Source organism: Coptis chinensis, chromosome 4 (assembly GCF_015680905.1).
Source record: "Coptis chinensis isolate HL-2020 chromosome 4, ASM1568090v1, whole genome shotgun sequence".
Classification (NCBI taxonomy): domain Eukaryota; kingdom Viridiplantae; phylum Streptophyta; class Magnoliopsida; order Ranunculales; family Ranunculaceae; genus Coptis; species Coptis chinensis.
The window spans coordinates 54,123,525-54,148,212 of record NC_141459.1 but is presented as its reverse complement, the minus strand read 5'-3'; the positions used below and the strand labels follow the sequence as shown (position 1 = coordinate 54,148,212).

Sequence of the window (24,688 nt, the reverse complement as noted above, 5' to 3'; positions counted from 1 at the left end):
TGGCATACTTGTGATTTGTGCATTCTCTTCTTCAGTGATCATCTCTGGTACATTCTGGATTATCTCCTCATCCATGTAAAGCTCTTCCCTCTTGAATTTTTCTATGTAATGCTTCACAATGAATTATGAGATGTCCTTCTATTCTGTCATCAAGTTTTCGTTCTCATCTTGCAATTCTTTGATCAAAGATTTGCTTCTTCTTATCATGGCCATAATGAAAAAGAAACTAGTACATCTGTCCCCATGTTTGTACCATTTGTTCCTTGACTTTTCTTTCCACATTGTAGCCTCCTGATCGAGCAAGTTGTCCAGCTTAGTCTCCTGCTATTTGACTTGTTGTGCCAACCCCTCATTTTCATAATCAGTGTCCAGTTGTGTCTGGAGATTTTCTAGTAGTTGAGTTTCCACCTTGATGTTGGTCTGAAGATGACCAAAAGTTTCTTTGTCCCATATCTTTAGAGCTTTCTTCAGTCGTTTGAGCTTTTGTATCAGAATAAAGAATGGGTTCCCTTCAATAGGAACCTGCCAATTCTCCTTAACCATCTCCTTGAAATTCTCGTGAGAGCACCACATTTTCATGAATCTGAACAGGGCATTTCTTGGCTTCGGTATATTATGATTCCAACCAATAAGAGGAGAGTGGTCAGAGGTAAGCCGATTTAAGGCTTTAAAGGCCCACCCTGTATGTACAGATAGCCATTCTTGGTTAATAAGCAACCTATCCAATTTACAAATGATTTTATTTATGCCCAATTGCTTGTTCCACCAAGTGTATGTGACTCCAGAGTGAACTGCATCTACTAACTGGTTGCTATCCAAAGCTTTTCTAAAGTCATCCATTGCTGCTTGAGAAGGACAACGACCTCCCTTTTTCTCTGATGGTGATAAATAGGCATTAAAGTCCCCAATCACAGCCCAAGATGTATTCTGAGGGTTCAGAGTTTCCAGCTCATTCCATAGAATTTTCCTTTGAGGGTAAAGACTTTGGGCATGCACAAAAGTGATCAAATTCCCTTGAAAGTTGATAGTAATCTGTTGTGAAGAATTTCTTGTAACTGTAGGCTGAGCAATGTTTTTCTTCCAAAAAATCCAAATATTGGCCTTTCTATCTGCCGTTTCATTAGAAATGATAGAAACCGAGCATCCTAGAGAGTTCAAAATTCCAAAATCTATGTTTCTAGTCCAAATTTTTGGCTTAGCAAGAGTTATGCAATCCGGACTATAGTCTTGCACAAGCTTGAAAAGCCTGTCTCTTCTTTTCTGGTTCGCGAGACCGCGTACATTCCAAAAGATGCACCTCATTATTAAGTGCTTATTAAGATTATTATGAAAAAATAGTTATGTCTCCTTCCCAGACCTGTGCCTGGTATGTGGAGGAGATAATTCTTGTTTCTTCCATTGTGGGGTGTATGGGGTCTTTCCCAAGGTCTCTTGGATTTCCCCTTCCTCCATAGATTCTGCTAAACTCAAAGGTGCCTTATCTGGTGGTATTTGTTTTTCCATCAGCTGTAAGACTTGCTCTGCCTCAGAATTAGCAGCCCCTTGTTCCTCTGGGAGTGATGCCTCCAACTGCCTATTTCTGTGTTCCACCGTCCCATTTTCTTGTTGTAAATTCTCATGTCTTTGAGCCTCTTTCTCTGTACTTTATGTTTCAGCTGCTTGGAGAAGATTCTCAGCCATTTCATCTGCGTGGAGAAGGTTCTCAGCCATTTCGATTGCCAAGTGATGACTTGCAACCTGATGTTGTACAGTTTGGGCACATGTAGTCCTATCCGCCATAGTAGGCCTATCTTCTATACTAGGACTTTCTTCTCTTTCTATATCTTTCATTACTTCCTCCTATGTTATTAGGCTTGGTTCCTTTGTTGGTATATTCTCTTGAACCTCTCCAGCCTCAACCTCTTGTAATTCAATGTTCCCTTCCTCCGTTTCCTATAACACTTGGAACTTGTTGCTTGCTATGACTGTGTAAACAACTTGAGGTGTGCTTGTGCCTGCCTCAGCTCCCCTTGAGGAGCCAGCCTCTTGGTTCTTGTTTTTATTTTGCACTTCAGTTCATTTCCCCCCTTGTTTTTGTTTCCTATTCTTTCTCTGTATATTGTTACCACCATCTTTGGGAGTGTTGTCGATCACCACTCCTTTGTTCTTATCCTGTGTTATGGAAGACCTGAGCTTTTTGCAGTCACCCACCAAATGCCCCACAATTTTGCAGTGATTGTAAAACTTGGGCAATTTGCGAACTACAATTGTCTGCCAAAATTCGTTGTCTTTTGCTTCCACAAAAACTTGTTCTGGGATGTTCTCGGACAGATCTACATCTACCTTGCATAATACCCATAGGTTCTTTTCAGCGTATTTGCGTCAACCTAGAGGTGGTCAATAAGCTCTTGGTACAACTCCTTTCTCATATGCGGCCAATCTTTTGACTTCTTCTCATTGCAATGCACATAGCTCTATACCCATAGTTACCATCGCCAACAGGGTCATCAGCTCTAACAATGTATTTGTACATTTCTTTAGGAATATCTAACCCGTAATATTTCGGACCCCTCAGGATGCCAAGGTCTACCCCATCTCTCACATTTTGGTCTTTCAAAGGAGTCTTATTCGGTGTTTGAGGTCTTCTTGGAGAAGCGATCTTTGGTGGTAAAGGTGGTTTCAAATAAGACTTAACTTCAATTCCAGTGTCTTCGGAGTAGCTTTTTTTTTGTGGTATAGGTGTTTTGGGTGAACAGTTGGACTTCAGCGTACATTCAGATTATTGTGATGAGACCCACTCCTCGTGGTGATGTTGAGAATGTTCAAAATGAGATTGATCTCACTTTGAAGAGTTCTCATCTCCAGGTGGTTTCGAAGAAGACTTAACTTCTTGTGTCTTTGGAGTAGGTTTTTTTCGTGGTGTGGGTGTTTTGGGCGAACAATTAAACTTCGGTGTACATTCCGATTGTTGTGACGAGACCCACTCCTCATGGTCACATTGAGAATGTTCAAAATGAGATGGATCTCACTTTAAAGAGTTCTCATCTCCAGTTGGAAGCTTTTTTTTGCAGCTACCTTTCGTCCGACCTTTGGTTTTTGCTTTCTCACGAGGCAGTTCTAGCCATGTACTTTCTGGTGTGCGCGACAAGCTCCATAAGCTTCCTAACCATAACCATCTACTCTTCTTCAGAAACCACTGCAAACCTTTTGATAAACATATCTATCGAAAGTCTAAAATCAGGACCCACACCCACTAACACATTGAGAGAAGCAGACAAAGTTTTCTAAAACGGGTCGATAACATTCAAAGGAATGGACTGTTTTTGCTCTTCAAATTCAATTATATCATGAGCACATGGCAATCCATGGCTCATACGCAAATAACACTAACACCTTATCTCTCAATCTTTAACACACTTTACATGGATATCTATTTCTTCAGAAATCAAGTCCAAACATTTGCGTGAGATGAGGCATCTAAGTTCACGAAACAACAAAATCCGATGGTGGTGTTGAGTTACAATCAAACTCTTCTCGAAGGTAGCTCTAATCTCAGACATCTAGATCTTTAGAATTGGGTGGATCAAATTAAATATAGTTAAAAAATTATGACAGGTTGAATTTCCTAGAACACGTTTCACCTGGGCATGAGACCCTTCGACTATATTGGTAGTTGTACTCCCAAAGTGAATATATTGGTCATTCCAACAACATACGAATCGATGCATATGAGGAAATCAAGTCTCTCACAAATAACTAACCAAATTGGAGTACTCAACCCTATAATATTTTTCCAAAACGTCCCATCTACGCTTGAAAATAACCTTTATCTTCGATTTTACTGCAGTATTTCACAAGAACTAGGCCTTTTCTACAAGTTCTATGCTTGGAAAAATATTATAACATCTTGGAAGGACACACGTAGTGATATGCCATCTACATAGATGTTTGTGTGCATTAGGAAAAACTTTATCAACGACACTCATCAGGGCCAAGTCCCTGTCAAACACGATCATGGATAGACTTTTGTCACCAAGCATGCCACTAAACTGACGCAAGGCCCACTCATAGTCGAATGTTTTTTCGGATTGAAGTAGCACTTGACACACGGCGAAAGACTTCCAAGTTGAAGCCACCCTAACAAACTGTACGAGAGGCCACCGATACTTGTTAGTTTTGTAGGTGGCATCTAACATGAAAAGTGTTGGAAAAGTCCGAGCCAACTTAACACCCTCTGGATGGGCCCAGAACAACCTTGTTATCTCATCGGTATTCTCATCATCTCTTAACTCCTCCAAATAATGTTTTTTCGCTAACATTTCACGCAATCTTTGCAATTCGCGTGAGACCGTTCATATCGAACCTCCTCACCTTCTGCCTTACAGTATAGATTTGGGATATGCTAGATATGTTTTCATGATACCTATTCTTGATGGAATCCAAAATTTGTTGTTTAGGCTTTATTCCACATTTACTCATCTCTGACAAGTACTCGAACTCTAGAACGGTTAGACGAGTATGTAGCAAATGCATGTCTTTTAAGGGTCTTCACCAATAGATAGTTATGAATACCATTTCTAACTTCTATTTTCCAACTATCAACAGTGCCACATTGAAAAACACATTTTAACTTAAATGAACATCTCGATTTCTTGATTCCTAATTTTCTCTTATTAGCCTTTCCTTCACTTTCCTTCTTGTATGACCAATACACACCCGAACACTCACAAGCCAAATTCAACTTTGCTAGTCGGTTTCTCTTAGTATACTCCGACCTGTCAATTACCACAACCATATTAATTTGTTTTTCTCTAGCGGTTGCCCAACCAATTGCCTCACTATGTGTATGAAAGACCTAAACACATGAAAAAAAAACTATTTATATATTAATTAATAAAATTTCATTTAGAAAATCAAAACAAATGAAATTAATGCCTACTCCATTCCTCTTCCGTAGTAAATATTTTTGTTGTATCACTTAAAATCGGGTGAACATCATCCACGTCATTCGAGTTTGCAGAGGATCGGTTCTCGGATTCCGACTAATGAGCCTACATATAAAATAAAACAAGAGTCTAAAATAATATGTGTTTGAAATTTCATTGGTTGTAAATCAGAGATTTCAAAGTGACCAAACAAACAATTTGAGCTTCTCATTAAATTTAGTCCAAACAACCCAAGCATGTCGCCTTAGAGAGTCCCCAAACGACCCAATTATGTCAGCCAATAGAGTCCCTAAACGACCTAGGTCTGTCGGGCAGTAGAGTGCCCAAACGACCTACTGATGTCGGCCAATACCTAAACGATCTTGTGGTGTAGTTTCTAAATGTTGTCGATACCAAATTGTAGTTGCAATATGTTAAATGGAAGTTTGCAATATTAACAATTGTAATACAATTCAAGGGACCAATAAGAACCACAATAACAATTGTGCAGTAATGTGTTTATAAATTGTAGTTGCAATGGTTTACCTCGTTATTTGGGTTTGGTTGTCTTCGTCCTTGATGATTTCTCGACAGCTCTTTTTCATGACAAGTCGCATTTTCTACTTCTTCACTTTCCAATGCCATTTCTTCACTTTTCATTGCAACTTCTTCACTTTCCATTACAAATTTTTCACCTTCAACATTTCTTGTCACTTCTTCACTTTCCATTGCAACTTTTTCACCTTAAACATTTCTTCTTATTTCTCTAGCTAATTTGTTGTTGCACCTCAAGCATTACCTTAAATGTTTCTTCTTCATCTTCATGTTCCATTTAGGGTTTTGATTGAGTATGAAAAGAGTAAAGAGTAAATGAGAAGCTTGATGTAGTTGGCAATGTAAATGAGAAGCTTGAGTATTCAATGTAAGGGTGAAGGGCTAAAATAGTTGCAATAGGTTACCTTGATGAGTTGGGGGGTGTCCAACACAAAACATTTTTTTTGCCTGATTAAACTACCTTAAAAAATTAGACTCTTGTTATTAACGGACTCCATTTTGTGTTAGGCAGACCCAACCCAATTTGGGGTCTGTAATTATGTTGGGTACAACAGAGAGTGTTAGGTAGACCCCATCACCAAAGCCCGAACAAAAATAAATTGGGAATAACCAGTTACACTCCCAAGTCCCAACCAAAAAGAAACCAGTTAGCAGTCTTGGTTTAAACGAGATAAACCCAACACTTCCTTGTTGGCGTTCATGGCAGTTGTCTGTGTTAGCACTCGACTAAATTATCTTAATCATTTCTTGTGTCTTATCATGTTTGATCCGTTATTACATTGTCACGAGCGTCTTTGTTTCTGATTTTCCTTCCTCTTACTATGCTCATCTCATCTCTTCTTTGCTTAATTAGTCAAAGTGTTCTTTATTGATTAATCTATTTGTAGCTCAATAGATAGCTGACTCGGTATCCTTCTTATAAAATGTATCAAGTACATTAGTATTTATCGGTTAAAAATGAGTGGGACATGTTTTTGTTGAAGCAGGTTCACGATGAAGTAATATTGGAAGGTCCAACGGAGTCAGCAGATCGAGGTGGCGAAGGTTATAGTTGTTGATTGCATGTCCAAACCTTTTGTTGGCACTGTAAAGGTGTGATGTGATATTCCCTTACACACAGTCTCTGGGGGACTGATATGGATGGATGGGTGAGACCGAGTTCGGCTTTTGGAGCGAACCGCCTACGATCTTACTTTGGTTAAATGGTCGAGTAGAATCAGTCCGGGCGAGTTCATAGGAGTGGTATTTATAGAGATTCGAGTATCCTCACCCTCCACGTGTAGAGGATGTCACCAACGTGGGGTGTGGATCATAGGAGCACGTGAGAAATATCTACATAGGTCTGCTGTGATGATGAGGAGTGGCAGTCTGAGCAAGTAGCTTGCGGCCGTGATCAGTGACTGTCAGTCAGGATTAGTGCAAGTACTCCTTCAGTCATGATTGCTTATGGATAGAGTCCGTCATCCTTTGCTCGGGTGTAGTTCGCGTGATGTTGCGATCGTGCCTTGTGGCGCGATGTTGGCTCGTGGATGCGACGATATCATAGGTCGGTGCATTAGTTCCACCATGCTAAACGCGCGTGCTTTGGATAGAGAATATCACTCCCCTACACAGCCCCCTCTCAGTAGGTTGTGGTAACGACCTGCTGAGAGAGAACGGTGGCACGCGCGTACTATGTGATATTTGGGAAGCGGCCACGATCAGTGTAGAACAGCTGGTGTTAATCGCGTGCGCTAGTTAGTATGATCGTGTGACGCCGCGGTGCAAAGACGCGGATGATCCGAAAGCGATTCTGAAGAAAACGCGTGGCGCCCGTTTTTTCGATCGCGAAAAGACAAGACAGTTACTTGGAAGTCGTGGATGGCTAGGGCTAGGGTGTAATCATAATGCCTTGAAACCGAGGGCGGTTGTTCAAAAATCCTACTTGCGTGACCGAGACTTCATTTTGCTGCTTCGTTTGGTAGAGAGAACTTCATTAGCGCATCAATCTTCAGGTTAGTGCTCTGCCATTTTTGAACCCGTTTCCCTTGTTTGGTGCTAAGCTTCGTGCTAGAATTGTTAGGGTACTCGCTAGATACTAGTAGCTAGATTTGATAAGTTTTAGAGGAGAAAGATGTCGGTTCGATGACACACTCGTTCGAGCGAGATCCGTGAAGTTTCCCTTTGGTTGGGAGGATGAGGAGGAGACGGATGAATCGGTTGGTATCGCGGGGTGAGGGTGATGGGGATGAGGTCGCGGAGTGAGGAAGGCGATGCTCGATCCGCTTCGTGGTTGCCGACGCTGGCACTTCAGACGCGCGGTGAGAGGTCGCTCTTCGAAATGTACCAACTATGGCTGTGGATAAACACGCTTTGAGGCGTTTCCATATCCGAGGAAAAGATATGGTATAACCGTAGACGGTCCGGAGATCCACGAGCCGATCGAGGCGCATCTTGGTTTTAGCGATAGGTACGCCCCACCGCCACGGGTGATCGTCTGCGAGGGCAGCCGAGGGCGATATGACGATACCATTTTCGAAGTTGGTTTGTCAATTTTGAACCATCGCGGGCAAAGCGCTGTCGCGATTCGTTGGTAACACGTGGCGGTTGTTGAAGGTGTTCGACCTGTTGAACGCCAGCGGTGAATACCGGATCGAAGTCGCTGATATTATTGAGCACTTCACCTTGAAGCGATCTAGGGCATATAACTTTAGCTTGCAAACCCGAGCTACTCTGTCACCCGTTCTGGATGGAGTGAGTAACGAGTCTTGGGATAAAAGACCGTTCCTGTTAGTGGGTAACTACTGTGCGAGTGGGTTCAGTGTTGACAAGAAAACGTGTGATTTCACTGGTGGGTACCAGTACGTTTTCTTAGGTTTTATGCTGATAACGATTGATCCTGTATTGATCTAATATTTGTTATGTTGTCTTTTGTACAGATAACCGTCCTGCACAGGAGACGAACCGAGCAGTGATCGAGAGCTTCGCTAGGTTGACTCGGGACGAGAAAATTGCGAAGTTGCCAGAGGTCGCCGAATTCTTTAAGGAGCGTGGAGGGCCCGTCGTTCTCGGAAGAGAAGGGAAGCTCAGAAAAGTAGGGCTCGTGGTAAGGGAGCGTCCAAAGTACGTGTTATGGAGAAGCGTGGGAGTGATCTGGTGACCAGAGAGGATAGAAACCGGGGCCGTACTGGGGTGAAGCGACCCCTGGGGTCTTTGCCGGGCCTCCGGTCCGGTCGGGATGGGTCGGGAGGATGCTCCGTTCGACGTGGAGGACGCTCCCTCCGACGTTCCGGAGTACCGACCTGCTAAGACTGCGAGGGTGGCCCAGACCGCACAGGGTGGTGAGGTGCGAATGGGTGGGAGAGGCAGCTCGAAACCGAGGTCAAGGCCGATGCCCGACTTCAGCGTTCTGGTTGAGGACGGCCCGAGGTTGTCCCGGAGGTCGTTCGACCCCGTGTTGTTGGAGATGCCTCAGGCAAGATGAAGGGGAAGGTTGGCTCAAGAGACGCTGGTAAGGGGCCGTCCAGTACTGGAAAGGACGAGCTGGAGCGCAACCTGATGTACATTGACGAGACAACTGGGAAGAAGCGCTATGTGAAGAAGAGGTCGATCGCAGCTACAAGTCCGCACCCATAGCTGCTTGCTTGCTGGAGGGGATGACGCTTGATGGTGATAGGAAGGACCTTGATGCCAAGGAGCTGGAGTCGAATCTGAGAGGGGTGGATAAGGCGATTTGTCTGGTAAGTGGTCGTGTTGTTACTGTTTTTGCTATTACTTATTGTACACTGTTGCTCATCGTTTGTTTGTGGTACTATGTGCGAGCTGTTGCAGCTGATTGCCGGGTACCAGAAATTGAAGACAGCTGCCTTGTTTGCTGAGATGGAGAAGTCGGAGGTTGAGTCCTTGAGGCTCGAAGTCTCCGATCTCCGAGCGATAGCTCAATCGGAGAAGGTGGAGCTGGATACTCTGAAGGCACAACTTGTTTCTGTACCGCTCGATAGGACGCCGGCGGCCGTGAACGAAGGCGGCTGGGCTGAGGCATGAGGTCGACGATCTGAAGAAAAAGCTGCTGCTGCTAATACGCCGCTGCGTTGCTAAAAGCTACCGCGATGGAGGCGAGGGAGGCCTATCTTGCTATCCGTGCTGAAATAGAAGAACTGGAGGCGAGATACAGCGACCTGCCCGAGGTGTCAGCGCATGGACCGGCAATAGACCGACAGGTCGATTCACTCGAGGTCGGTAGTGCGGGTCCTGCGGTCGTTCTTACTGCTGCTGGTGAGGTGGTTGGGGATCAGCCTCCCCGTCGTTGGCGGCCCCGGGTGGGGCGTTAATCGAAGGAGTGGTGGCGCCCCCGGTGATCCGAAGCTGTTCCCCAAGTGTTGGGCGCCCCTCTTGTGGAAGGCTTCGATGGTGTTATTTGAGAGGTCGTTATGCGGTTTTGTGTTTGTAAAAGCGCCTCGCCTAAACCAATAGAGCTGATTTCCTGGGGTTACCTGGGCAGTTCGTCCTTTTCTTTGTCTGTCTTTATGATACTGATGTTTAGTTGGGCTGGATTTTCTGGGTAGACCCAGCAGCTCGGCTTATTCGGCGACCTGAGGCTGGACTGCGGTCGTCAGTTTGCTAACTGTTTTATATTAAGGCTATATTGTTATTCTTTGCTTTTTCTTCCTTCGCATCGTCTTGATGTCCGCTTTTGATTTGTATGCCTTTGGGTTGGTAGACCTGTGTCACCCTTGGAATGTTTTGCGTGTAGCCGGTGTTAGCGTCCTCTAGCTAATCAGTATAAGTACGGCTGGAGCGTCCTGTGAGCAGTGGTCACTTCCATTACAGTGCGTGCTGGGCACGTGTGCGGAGATGAAGGGTCTGTGAAATATGAAATGATGGTTGCCAGTTGGACTGGCGTTTGGCGTCTCGATGCCTTAATGAGTTGCCTCGGGAAGAGACGTTTCCTTTGCATAAATAGAAACTGTTCGGGGGGAGCAACGGCATTTGGACTTCCTGTTACTGCGGTCTTCGCTCCTCTGAACTTGCTTGCTTTCGTTGGTCATCTTCTTAGGTATGTTTGTTCTGTCATTCTTTTGATAGTGACGTTGGATGCTGTCTCTCGCTTATTGGCTTTGCTTTGTTCCTTGTGCTTTAGATTTTTCTATGGCGCGTTGTTACGCTTTTAGTAGGGGGGAAGGCAGTGTGCGAGAGAGCTCTCCTCTACTGATGGAGGAAATGGAGTTTCATCCTCACGTGCACGAGGACCGTGGTAAGAGGAAGGCGGTAGCGTCGGGGTCCAAAAAAGCTAAACGGCCCCGGAGGTCGTGGCGCCCTACTGGAGGTGTTGTGATCAGGTCGCCCCACCGGGAGGACGGCGTCCCTCGGGTCGCCGAACGGATGGACGACACTGAGCGGGGGCCGCCGCTAGTGGGAGCTCAGCGCCGCTACCGGGGACGGGGGGAGTGAGTTCTTCTACGCCGGGATGTCGGGAAGAGGCGTCGCTGTAAAGCCCGGATTGCAGCTTCCACTCTGCGCCTATAGCGACGAGTCTTCTGAGGGGTATTGTGCTGGACGGGGACAAAGCTGAGGTCGAGGACGACGACATGGATACGCTCTTGGGGACCATGGACATGGCGAGCTGTTTGGTGAGTACGCTGTTTGTTAATTTCTCAGTTGTCCTCTTTGATTGATTTTCATCGTGCTTCCGTACTTGTAGTTTCTTGCTGGCTATGATAAGCTGAAGAGGGTTGTGCAACGCTCTGATACTGATACTGATGCCCGAGTCGAGCTGGGATGTCTGCGAGCTGCTCGGGTAGCTGATAAGAAAAGGCTGGAGACTATGTCGGCTAGATGTCGTGCTGTTGCTGATGAGAATGCGAAACTTGCTGCGTCTATGGCTGATCTGCAAGTGGAGATCGCGGAAGTCACCGAGTACGCGAAGCAATGCCAGAGGGTTGCCCGTAAGGCTCAGGACGCGTATACCACTGCCTGTAGTGAGTACGCCAAGCTGGACGAGAAATATTGTCAGCTTAAGAAGGCGGATGGTGCTCAAGAGGCCGGTATGCGTGTTGTTCTGCGAGCTGCCAGGCATGTTCCCTCGACCAGCACTGTTCCTGAGGATAAACATGTGGTCGCTCCGTGATGCTGATTCTGACTATTGGTGAGGATACGTTTTTCGTTTTGTTTGATTTGACCGCGTGTTTTCTTTGCCCCTATGAGGGTTAAACATTAGAGCTGCGTTTTCGGCTTGCCCGAAAAACGCTTTTTGATTTTTTTGAGAACCGGTTTCCACGAAAGTGGCGCTTCGTTCTCTTTGGTATATGTAAGTTGGTAACCGACCGGATTTTCCGGGTAGACCCAAAGCCGGTCGGTGCTCGGAGCCGATTTCACCGATCCGATATGTGTGCTTCTTTTGGTGAACACTTGATTAATGATGTATATGTTGTGGTCCGATTTGTTCATGGCTTTGATTACGTGTATGAATTTTTAAGGCCCGAAATGTATTCTTGTTACATGTTATGCCGCTATGACAATGCATGGGAACACGCCATGTAAGTGTTTGATCTTTTAGGGCCGAAGGGGCCTTGCCCCCGCAAGCTCGTGGGTTATGGTGCTCACCGGGAGCCGCTCTTCGTTAGTGAACCCTAGGAATATCGGTCCTCGCCTAGTGAGGATGAAAGAGGCTATGAGCCCGTAAGCTCTCTACGGCGTCGCCGGATGGATGAGTTTGTTTTAGTCGCCGAGGGCTTAATGCTCCCGGTAGCCGCTCTCGCTTAGTTGATTCGAAAAGTGTATGCCCCCAACTTAGCGAGACTTCGGAGAGGCTGGAAGCTTGTAAGCTCCCCGAGAGCGCCTTGCGCGTATGAGCGTGTTTAGCCCCCGAGGGCGTTCGCTTCTCGAGCGCTCGCTTAGTTGAATCGAAAAAAGTGTATGCCCCCAACTTAGCGAGATTCGAGAGGCGCTTGAGCCCGTAAGCTCCCCGAGAGCCGCCCCGCTGCATGAGCTGTTTAGCCCCCGAGCTCTGCTCTGAGCGCTTCGCTTAGTTGAATCGAAAAGTGTATGCCCCCAACTTAGCGAGATTCGAGAGGCGTTGAGCCCGTAAGCTCCCTCGAGAGCGCCCCGCCGAAAGTGAGCGTGTTTAGCCCCCCGGGCGTTACGCTCCCCGAGAGCGTTCTCGCTTAGTTGATCCTAGAAGTATAGGTCCTCAACTTAGCGAGACTTCGGAGAGGCGCTGAGCCCGTAAGCTCCTCGAGGCGCCCCGCGATGTATGAGCGTGTTTAGCCCCCGAGGGCTGCTTCGCCTCCGGTGAGCGTTCGCTTAGTTGATCCTAGAAGTATAGGTCCTCAACTTAGCGAGACTTCGTAGAAGCGCTTGAGCCCGTAAGCTCCCCGAGGCCCCCGCTGCGTATGAGCGTGTTTAGGTATGGAGCTTGCTCGGGAGGTGTGGTTTGGAGATGTGAGTAGGTCCGCCATTTATGATACCATCTTGAGTTTCTTTCATTTGAACTTTGTTGTGCCTCGGAACAGAATTACAATGCGTAATACAACTATTGGTAAAATTGCTTTTAGCAAGTATGTGTTCCATGGTCGTGGCAAAGATCCTTCCTTCTTGGGTTTTATCCAATACGCCGCCGCCAACGACGCTGCTCCACGATGTAAGGGCCTTCCCATGTTGGTGCTAGCTTAGCATCGCCTTGAGTTTTCTTCAATAATGATCCCCCGTTGAAAAGATCGTGGATGTACTCGTTTGTTGTAAGATCTCTTGAGGACTGTTGGTAGGTCGCCACTGACGGCTGCTAGGTCGCTACCGTTCCTCGAGGAGGTCGATCTCGAGCTAGAACCGAGTCATTAAGGCCCTGTTTCGACAAGTTCAGATCGGGTTGTCGGATTGTCACTCGGTGGGTATGGCCCGGCTTCGTACCATAGCATAGGAGAATGGTGACTTCGCCCGGTGCTTGAGCGAAATATAGTCGCGATGAGCCCGTGAGTATGTTCTCCAAATTGATTAGGCCAATCGGCTTTTGTTCTTTTCAATTTTCTTTTCAAATTCTCCGAATGGCCTTATTGTCGGCCTCTCGCTTGTCCATTGCTTTGAGCGCATCGCGGGTGTAGAGAATGCATGAACGATCTTCCATTTGGCCGAAACTCTTTGACTCGTTTTGCCCTTGAACTGGGAGCCATTATCCATCACCGGTGTATGTGGTAGGCCAAACCGGTGATGATATGAGTCCAAATGAAATTTCGACATGTGATTCTTTGACGGTGTAACTAACGGAATTGCTTCAACCCACTTAGTGAAGTAGTCCGCGTGGCGCAGGGACGAAAGCGAAGCCGGTGCTCTTCCTCGAGGGATGAATGGTCCCATAATGTCCATGCCCCACATGTGGAACGCCAAGGACTCGCGATGTTAATCGGTTCATGAAGCTGGTTGTATGATGTGTGACCAAATGTTTGGCATTTGACACATTTGAGGACATACGCTTTAGCGTCGACCGCATAATAGGCCGGTACCCTTTGGGAGATCGCTTTGTGGGCTAGTGACCGACCTCCAAATAATGGTTGCCGTGACTCTCCTTCGAATTTCAGCAAAATTAGCCGGCCTTGCTCGATTGATACATCTCGGATGGGGTCCCCGGCGGATTTGCGGAATAATCTGCCGCTCACCAAACAATAGCTACGTTTTGGTGTGGAACCTTCTTGGCTTTGTGCGCTCTTACGGTGTGCCGCGGCCGATGTATCAGATAATAGGTCATCGATCCGAGAGCTTAATTCGTCGATCTTCTTCAGAGCGGGAACAGTCGCTAATTGTCAAGACTTGGTCCTCTTGGTAAGCAGTCGGTCGACTACTTCGATAATCAGTTGTCGAGGGACACATTCGATTAATCCGAGTGGCTAAGTATGCCAAAGCTATCTGCGTGGCGGTTCTCGCCACGCGAAAAAATGGTGTATCGTTGTTCGCTAAATGACGGAAGCAAATTGTTAACAACTTGAAGGTATTTGGAGAGGTTACCTTCGGGGTAGTGTACTCTTTTGCAACCTTGGCGACGACGACCGATTCGCGAGTCACTAAAGATTTGATCTCCTTTACTCCGAAATGATCGCCGCAAGATTCCCATTATTAGTGCTTCGTGACTCGCTTCGTTGTTTGACGCTATAAGTCTATCCGAACTGCCTTCTCTACCATAGCTCCCTCGGGGGAGACTAAGACGATTCCCATACCACTGCCTCCAGGGTTGCTGGAACCATCGACGTAGAGGACCGACCGATTACTTGCACGCTTTCTTGGGTGCGACCTCGTTTCAAATTCCCAATTAGGGTCGTCGACTGAAATCTGCTAGGAAGTCTGCAACGACCTGACCCTTCTGTGATATGCGCGGGACGAAGTCCATGTGGTGTTCGCCCAGCTCTTCGGCCCATATTGCCATCCTGGTAGTCTTGTTTTCTTTGTGAAGAATCCTCTTCAAAGGGAGATCGCTAAGCACTTTGATTGGATGAGCACGGAAATACGGTTCGAATTTTCTTGCCGAAGTATAACAAAGCAAGGACCGCTCTTTCTATGTAAGAGTAGTTCTTCTCGGTTGGAGTGAGTGTCTTGCTTGTGAAGTAGATCGGCTTTTTTCTGAATTGTGTTCGCCCTGAATAGGACCGAACCGATGGCGAAATCGGATACCGCCAGATAGAGCCCCAAAGTTTCTCCGTCGGTTGGTTTGGCTAGGACGGGAGGTGTTGTGAGGTACTCCTTGAGGGTGGCGAATGCTTGGTGGCATTGATCGCTCCATGAGAATTGCTCGCCTTTCTTGAGTATCTGAAGAACGGTCGGCATTTGTCCGACGCCTCGATATGAATCGGTTGAGTCGCGGCGACCATACCCGACAACTTTTGTATCCGCTTTTTGTTTATGGTCGGGCATGTCGATGAACGCCCGAATTTGGTCCGATTTGCTTCGATGCCTCGCATGGAGACCTCGATATCCGAAATTTTTCGGAGGACGCACCAAAAAGACACTTCTCCGGGTTCGACTTCATTCCGGTTCGTCAGAACCGGAGAACGCTTTGCTCGAGGTGAGTGAGGTGGTCGGTCGCTTTTTGCTTTTGACAACCATATCGCCAATGTAGACCTCCATGGTATCGCCTAACATGTCCCGAACATATTAGTTACTAGTCACGATAGGTCGCCCCTGCGTTCTTTAGTCCGAACGGAGAACGTTGTAACAATAAATTCCTTGCTCGATGATAAATGATGTCTTCCTCGATCTTCTTCAGCTAGTGGTATCTCGATTGTACCCGCTATACGGCGTCCATGAATGATAGCAGCTCGTGCCCACAAGTCCGGGTCGACTAGTTGGTCGATTCTTGGTAGGGGAAGTCGCCTTTTGAGTTTCTTGATTGACGTTGGTGAAGTCGACGACAAACGGATCGCCATTCTTTTCGGACCGCCACTATGTTGGCGATCCACTCGGTAGTCGACCTTCCGGATGAAACCGACTTGTTTGAGCTTATCTACCTCGCCGTTGATTGCTTTTGAAAGCGTAGTGACAATCGCCTAGGATTGCCGAACCGGTTTGGCGCCGTGGTTGACATTTAACCGGTGGCATGCAACACTAGGGTCTATACCGAGTACATCGATATACCGACCAACCGCGAATACATCTTTATTCATGGACAGAAAATTTACAAGTTGAGCCTTAAGTGTGGGGTCAAGGTTGGCTCCCACATAGACGAGTTTAGGGTCGTCTTCGGTTCCCAGGTTCACTTGCTGCTTGTCTTGAGTCGGTGCTTGGCTCTGTGCGTTCTGCGCGCTCTCTGGAGGATTGTTCTTTGTAGAGTCTGTGCTAGTGCGCTGGTTGGCTGTAGTAGTCAGAGGAACTGGGGCCCTCCTCGTGGTTACGACAACAAAAGGTCGGCGATCGCCGTTGGCGGACAACAGAACCGGAGCGATTCCCTGCCTTTCTTCTGGTTGGAGAGGAGGTGGTGGTGTTGTCACGAGACTTTGCTTGTTCGTGATGCTTTCCAATGGGGCGACCTCCGGGATTTGTGCTGTTGGTACGCCTGCTGCTTTGATAGTGGTCGAGATCGGGGCAGCGTTCTGTTTTGCTGCGCTAGTTCTCACTTCAGCCACTAAATCTTTGGCCATTGTGTATCTAGGACGACTTGGTATCTAGGACCGTTAAATGATGGGCCTCGAAATGTTGAAGGGCCGACTTTGTCTTCCCGGATCCCAACGCCGCCGGGATGGCCGGGAGGATGATATCTCCTATTGGATCGGCTCCCACTCGAACCGTTGAATCCGAATCCGAGGGTGCAATGGGGTCTATGAAGACCGATTTTGGTAAGTTCATCTCTTGGATCGTGTGGTAGAACAAAATATCGCAAGAGCTGCCGTGGTCGATCAAAACTTCGCTTTGACGGTCCGGGCCACTGATTTTGATGTGGACCACGAAAGTGCATCGTTGTGAGGCGCACCTTTGTTGAGGTCGGCCTCCTCGAGAAGGTGATGTCTCCCCGTTCTTCGCCTGAAATGCGTGGCCCGCAGCTTGTGAAGAGAAATTGTATACTTCATGGAGGGCGCCGACGCGCCTTCTTTTCTCCCGTGAACTTGAGACGGAATCATCTTGGAGAGTGATCATGTGGATGGTTTTGTCGTGCGCGCGGCCTCTGGACGGCTGACGGCGATCTTGATGGATGCGTTCTCGGGAGCGTCCTCGGCTATGAGGGCGACTTTGAGACCTCAGATCGCTCGCCTGGGTGGGGACTCGCCAGATCCTACGAGCCATGAGTTTGTGGCGCAGGTCGCCGTCAGGTATATTAGTGTATCGCTTGATGTGCCCAGCTTCGATCAGGTCTTGTAAGTAATGCTTGAGCCCCCCCAGACGCCGGTCTGCGGGGCAATTGGCGCGGTGAAAAGCGCAGTAGGGCTGGTCTGGGCGATCTGTTGGCTGCCTTATCTCTGGTCGGTAGAATGCAGCACGCTTGATCTTTTCTAGTATGTAACTAGGAGATCTAGTGAGCACGGCGAATTCCCGATCATTTCTTGGTTTGGGTCTGGATGGTTGCCCTTGTTGTCGGGGTCGCTTCCTAGAGGAGGATGCTACTTCGTAAACCTCTCCCTCTTCTGCTGCTTCTTCTTCTTCTCGTTTCTGCTTTAGCAAAGCTTCTTGCAGCTTGATGTATTTATCCACTCGAGCGTACAGCTCGGCCAACGTTTCGGGTTGGTCTTTCAAGAGCGACCTGGTTAGGTCGGTGTTACGGCGCGCAAAGGTTGTGGAAAGCCATCGCGGCAAATGATTCCTTGAGGCCGCTTTCCATGTCCAAGAGTTCTGTTTTGAACCGCTTAAGAAGGAGTAGGGTTTCCTCCCCCCCAGTGAGTTGGAAGAGTGAATTGAGATCACCCTTCTTACGCCCTCGGTGTTAATGATCGCCTCTCGCGAACAGTCGGTAAGCCGCTCGCTTCTTATGGAGTCCGGTTCGAGGGAGAAAACCAATCGAGTGGGCCGTCCTTCAAGCTTGCCGGAAAGAGCCCGTCGTAGATGGTCGAACTCTGGGGCGCTGTAGAGTGCAAGGCTTTGAGCATATCGTGCTATATGTTGGCCTGGGCATGTGCGACCGTCATATAGTGGGAACCGTGGTTGGACAAAGTCTGGAGGGGAGACCTTGTGAAGTACTTCGGCAGCAAATGGAGATGCGCGATAGGTTTTCAACATTTTCTGCACTATCATGGTGGAATCCTTCTTGACCGCATTCTTGTCGAGCCTTTGGTTTAGCTCGGTGATCTGTTGACTGACGTTGATGACGTCGTCATCTGCGGTGCCAGCTAGTGGGCTTTGTGTATCTACTTGTGCGCACGTAATGTGACGCGTTTTCTTGCCCGAGTTGGGCAATTTGTTCGCTCATTGTTCCTAGCTGGCCGCCAAAGTGTTGAATTGAGCCGAGGCTTACCATGCTTCGTGGGCTTGAGAATCTTTTGGTTTGGTTTTTGTTACCGATCGGTGTGAAAATGGTTTGGTTTCTCAAGTAATCGGTGACCACGACGGCGCCAATGTAAAGGTGTGATGTGATATTCCCTTTACACACGTCTGGGGGACCGATATGGATGGATGGGTGAGACCGAAGTTCGCTTTTGAGCCAAACGCCACGATCTTACTCGTTCCGGGGTCGAGTAGAATCAGGTTTGGCGTAGTTCATAGGAGTGGTATTTATAGAGATTCGGAGTGTATCCTCACCCTCCACGTGTAGAGGATGTCACCAACGTGGGGTGTGGATCATAGGAGCACGTGAGAAATATCTACATAGGTCTGCTGTGATGATGAGGAGTGGCAGTCTGAGCAAGTAGCTTGCGGCCGTGATCGGTGATGGTCGGTCGGGATTAGTGCAAGTACTCCTTCACTCATGATTGCTTATGGATAGGGAGTCTGTGTCACTGCCTGGTGTAGTTCACGTGATGTTGCGATCTGTCTTGTGGCGCGATGTTGGCTCGTGGATGCGACCTGATATCATAGGTCGGTGCATTAGTTCCACCATGCTAAGCGCGTGCTGGATAGAGAATATCACTCCCCTACAGGCACCAACATTCTAAGTGTTGATCTGGCTGTGGATGCCAAGTGCGCACAAAATTGGTATGCTGCCAAGTAAACACTAGTTTTGTGATTCTATCACAAGCTCCAGTTAGATTGAAGTTACAGTCACAATGGTGCAGTCTGAGATCCATTTTGTACAGATGTAGCGAAGGCTATAGGTAATTAGGTGTATGTCTCAGCCTTTTGAAAACGCCAACAATCTCGGTGTTGATCTGTTTGTCGATGTCAAGTCGCACAGAATTGGTACACCACCAAGTAAACAATGTGCTCTATCACAAGCTCCACTTTTTGTGGTTCCTTCGGGCCTTCAGTACTTGCAGTGGTAGCGGTGTTGTTTAAGATCTGTTTTGTATAATGGTAGCGAAGGCTACAGTTGTGTGCTTTTAACGATGAATTTAACATTTCGTGTTGTATTTTAGAATTTCAGTACCAGATATTTCGACATGGCCTAGTTGCTGCTATGTGTTGACCTTCTCAGTTCTCAGTTTTCACACATTGATACGAAATTTCGGGTTTTTTTTTTAGGAATGTGGGAGAAGAGAAGAGAAAGACTATACATATTAGCAACAAGTTATTTTGATGTAGTTCAAGAGGGGGGGGGGGGTGCCCAACACAAAATGGATGGTGCCTATAGCAAGTACCAAAAATTATTGTTGGGGATTATACGAGGGAGGATATTCAGTTATAGGGACGTGGATCATAATAGAGTTTGGCCCAGTCTTATTTGATCAAGTAACCCTAAACCCTAAATCTAGCCCAATTTCTTGATTCATAATTACTACAAAGTCGCCAATCGTGTGGCTAAGATTAGTGCAGATGCCGCCCCATTTTTGTTCTTCTGAAAGGGAGTCGGTTTTTCATATTTGCTCCCAAATTGGACTCTTATCATTGTTTCCTGGTCTATCACTCGCCGCCAATAAGAGAGAGAGGGAATATATCTCCTTGTACAGCTGGCTCAACGGAAAGACAATCTCGCCAACTATGACAATTCGCTCGGCATCGAATTGTGAGGATGTCGGATCTAGAATTAGCAAGTTTCTATTTTTCTATTATATTTAGACATTTAGGCTCCGCTTGTTTGGTCTGGAAAAGAGCGCAAATCTTTATTTTGGAAAATTTTCCCTAAGATTCTATTTTACCGGTGTTTGGTTGGGTGATTTGGTAGTGGCCCATATAAAAAGATTTGACAAAAAAGAAAAAAAACGGGCTAAAGTTTTGTTATTCTAAAGTCATGTCAAAACTTTCCCTTAAATTAAAGAGCAAGTCATCAGTGCGCGTGATTTATGGCTACGCACAATTCCTGACCACATATTTTCTGACCCGTAACCGGTAGCTGAAGTGCCAACCTAAGGGTAGCGTTGGCATTTCACATATTTTCATTCATCCCCAATTTATTGTATTTTCTATTCTTCTCAATTAGATTGCGCGCCCAAATCTTCTCACCCTTTTCACCTCTTCTTAAATTCATGGTCAATCATTTACTTCTTTCACTATCTAAAGTTTACAGCAAGGAAGTAGAGCAAAAAAGAGTGACAACAACCAACAACACTACACGGCTTGAATACGTTCGAACATTGAGGTTAATTTATCATCCAATCACTGAAGTCAATTTAATCTTCCCTCTTCTCTTTAAGGTACATTAGAATTTTTCATATTTAGGTCGTTTGTACTAAAAAAAAGTTTTCTTTATTTAGGTAGGCACTCCAATGACGAATCAAATAAGGCTCGATGATGACGAAGAGTTTCTTAGAAGTCTATGTTTCGAAAGTTTTGCGTATGATGAAAGTGATTATCTGGATGTGGAATCAATTGTTTCCCTGATGGAGAATGAAAATATTGACAGTAGTGATAGCGATGCTGAAGAGTCTGATACATATAAGGCTTATATAGAAGACAAAACAACATTTTTATCTATGCAGTTCAAGACCTCGGACGAGGCCTACACTATTTATAATGAGTATGCCAAATCAGTTGGCTTCGGTGTTCGTAAGGATGTTTATAGAATTCATCCAAATGGAGTTGCTATTAAGCGGAGATTTGTGTGTTCATCCGAAGGTCAACGACATGCAGATAAACTCCAATCGATGACACCCAAAAGAACACCCAGACAGGTCACTAGGTTCAATTGTAAAGCCTGCATTGTTGTTGTTTTTGATTCTGAAGCAAAGTTGTGGACTGTGAAAGAGTTTATTGGGGAACACACACATCCACTTGTACCGTATCCGAGTTCAATGTTTCTTCGGTCACATAGAAATGTGAGTCGAGAAGCGTTGGAATTTGCTACGTGCCTAAATGATGTCGGTGTTCATAAATGCTAAGTGATGGGTCACTATGCACATATAGCTGGAGGTTTCCTTAATGTTGGTTTTACGAAAAAAGACTTGTATAACAAAATGGGAAAAGAGAGGAGAAGTCACTGTATTGATGGCGACGCCAACACACTGCTTGCCAACTTAGAGGACAAGGTGAAGTTCGATCCTTTATTTCATTACAACTATGAGTTAAATACGAGTGGGCAGTTGGCTGGGCTGTTTTGGGTGGATTCCACCTCCCGCTTGGATTACTGTAGCTCTGGTGATGTGTTGTTGTTTGATTCAACGTACAGGAGCAATCAGTACCAGATGCCGATCGTTGTGTTTGCTGGAATCAACAACCACCTACAGACTATAATTTTTGGTTTTGCTTTGATCATAAGTGAGTGCGACGACACTTATAAGTGGGTATTGAAATCATTTATTGACGCAATGTGTGGTGAACACCCTAAATCAGTCATTACTGATGGTGACGCAGCGATTCGTAAAGCTTTGAAATCTATTCTTCCATATTCGAAACACCGGCTGTGCTCTTGGCACGTATTGAAAAATTGCATCACCAATGTCAAAATCCCTGGATTTGCAACAGAGTTCAGCTCTATTATGTTTATGAAATGTTCTCGGGGAGAGTTCGAAGAAAGGTGGAGACAGCTAGTGGAAAAATACAAAGTTAGTCATAACACATGGGTGATGAAGGTACAGAAGAAACGGGCGAGGTGGGCAGAATCGTATCTTCATGGTGAGTTCTTTGGCGGTTGCGTATAAAACCAACGTTATGAAGTCTATTAACTCTATTATAAGACATCATGTTAAGCCCGGATGCGGCTGTTTGAGCTATTTGGGAAAATGGAATTGGCGGTTGTAAATATCCGTCACCGAGCACGAAGAAGAAGAGGTAAGGACTACAACGAAAGCCTTTCATTGGTAGCCACTTGATTGAATATGCAAAGCAGGCGTAATCCATCTATACTCGAAGCTGCTTTTCTTGCTTTTATAAAGCGATTCTGGGAGGAATCGATGTACACTGCAGAAGATAAACGTGATGTGGTGACAATATTCGTATACACCATCACCATCATTTGAACAGGGCAAAAAAGACGAGTGTGGAATACAACCTTTTAGAAGCGGGGATGCTAGATGTTCATGTGGGCTATTTCAGTCATTTGGATTTCCATGTAGACATATCATTTCAGTTTACAAACACGAGGACCTTCGTGAAAATACCCCGAGCTATTTTTTTAAGGAGATGGACACGAAGTTGCTAAATCTGTCATTCCAAATAACGATCCAAGTTTTCTTCGCAGCAGTCGCTTCCATTATTAGATCACGGTGAGCTTATAGGGAAATACAAGAAGATATGTTTGTGGGCTCTCAAACAGCCAAAAAAAATGATGAAGCTTTTAAATCCATGTTATCATCTTTTTCTAGAGCTTCCGGAAGGCACTCCACAAGTTCCCTTTGAAATGCCTTATATTCCACCGAAAAAGTGGTACAATGGATGACATTTAGCCTTTCTAAAGGCACCGCCGAGGTAGATGCCTTTCACCCCACCTAAAACCACCCATCGTCCATTTGTTAATGATCCACCACACGTAAAATCGAAGGGTAGGCCGCGATAAACGTAGTAGATTGAAAGGTCGAAATGAGACAAGAAAAAGAAGTGTGGCCACTTGTGGTATCGTCGGGCACACAAGGCCCACATGTCCACTTTTGCATCCAAACGATGGGGGTATGTTTCTTATACCGTTGCCATATTTCACTTGTCCGCTAACATTAAATAGTTACAAAAGTTTGTTGATTCTGATTTGTATTCGGCCAATATCTTTCTTGTGGTGCACCGCTTTACAGTCCAAGTGCTAAAAGCGCCAACTATGTCGAAGCGTCTTTGCGCAGGAGTTGCCGATGTGAGTGAGGATGATGACGGGTTAAATAGAGATACTGGATGTAAGTGATAATTTTGCGCATTATCTTCTTTTTATAAACGCAAGAAAATGTTTCTTGTTTGTTATTTTCATGGGGTTCAAAGTAATGTTGCTTGTTTGGTGGGCGTAGTGGAAGTTGGTAATGAAGTAGGAGGATCTCGAAAGACCAAGCAATGTAGCAAGTGTCGATCTATGGAGCACACAAAGTGTAGGTGTCCTGATTTGGAAGGTATGACACAATTTTTACCGATGTAATTTTTCTAGTAGGGAATAAACTAAACTTAGATTGTACCATTAGAGTGACTATTTTTCTCTTGTTGAACTTATAACGTTTCCCGTGGATGAGGTTGGGAGGAAGGTTTCGGAGAAATTCAATGTTGGAAAGTTTTATAGTGACGACATGCGGGAGAGTCTTTTTCCGTATTACGGATGGTTGACGTTAGGAAAGAGGAGTACAATGCTAGGCTTTAGAGCAGTTGTTGCTAATCTTCTAACAAGATTTTTGTAAGCATTTTTGTAATATCGCACAATGGTGAAGATTTCAAGATTGGCTTCTAAATTATTTTGTAGCGGTATCTATGGTGTTATTTTCTTATTTTCTTTGGTTTAATCAATGAAATAGAGCAATATTCTATATGCTATATTGACAAGCATTGTTTGTATATTCTGTTGTTTCTTATTCTTGGGATGTTGGGGTTGTCCCTCACCATGAGACAAGACCATCAGCAGACATATGTCAGTTAGTGTGACATTGATATGTTCATAAATGGATCTGTTCGTTCTTACAGCGCCGAACAGAGGAATATGCCATAAACAGTAACATAACATTTTGGTATGACAAATATAGTGTCATATCTATCTGTGATTGTAGTATACTACCAAACGTATATATATTATAAAAAGTCACATAACATTCGAGTATGACATATATAGTGTCATATCTATCAGTGAGTATCAACTCCTAGGAGGTCGGAAAATCTAAAATTATTGTGAATATACACACGATTCCTCCTCGTATGATGAGGACTTGCCTGATTAATACTAATGACAGTAATGAGATTAAGAAACCAATTCTTGATTGTAATGTGTGGGGAGAAAGGGAGTGTGAACATAAACATATCGGAAAGTAGAATTGTTCATAGTTCGGTAGCTATGAACAATGTACGTACTATGAACAATCAATGTTCATAGTCATGAGCTATGAATATTCTTTGTTCATACCACAATTCGACTATGAACAATGATTGTTCAAAGTTCGGTAGCTATGAACACTCAATGCTATGAACAATGAGTGTTGAGCTATGAACAATGAGTGTTCATACCACAATTGACTATGAACAATGATTGTTCATAGTCATGAGCTATGAACATTCTTTGTTCATACCACAATTGGACTATGAACATAACAGAAGGTTGGAGCAGTTGTAGAGGAATATGTCATATGTTAATAACATAACAT

At 45.5% G+C, this 24,688-nt stretch overlaps 2 protein-coding genes and 2 long non-coding RNA genes across 4 annotated transcripts; 3 read left to right on the top strand and 1 right to left on the bottom strand.

The window, feature by feature from the left end:
• Window positions 1-324: 324 nt before the first annotated feature.
• On the bottom strand, window positions 325-1,302 carry LOC147504015 (uncharacterized). Its single transcript, XM_086605041.1, has one exon. The coding sequence runs from the start codon at window positions 1,300-1,302 to the stop codon at window positions 325-327; it is 978 nt and encodes a 325-aa protein (XP_086461167.1).
• A 4,746-nt stretch (window positions 1,303-6,048) lies between these two features.
• On the top strand, window positions 6,049-19,406 carry LOC147504012 (uncharacterized). Its single transcript, XR_015220325.1, has 2 exons — window positions 6,049-6,540; window positions 18,980-19,406. It is a non-coding gene; the product is annotated as an uncharacterized LOC147504012 (long non-coding RNA).
• Window positions 8,036-10,093, top strand: LOC147504014 (uncharacterized). Its single transcript, XR_015220324.1, has 3 exons — window positions 8,036-8,289; window positions 8,378-9,178; window positions 9,270-10,093. It is a non-coding gene; the product is annotated as an uncharacterized LOC147504014 (long non-coding RNA).
• LOC147504013 (uncharacterized) lies at window positions 10,938-11,662 on the top strand. The gene is made up of 2 exons (XM_086604026.1): window positions 10,938-11,068; window positions 11,140-11,662. The coding sequence occupies exons 1-2, from the start codon at window positions 11,027-11,029 to the stop codon at window positions 11,563-11,565; spliced, it is 468 nt and encodes a 155-aa protein (XP_086460152.1). The 5' UTR covers window positions 10,938-11,026; the 3' UTR covers window positions 11,566-11,662.
• Window positions 19,407-24,688: the final 5,282 nt, after the last annotated feature.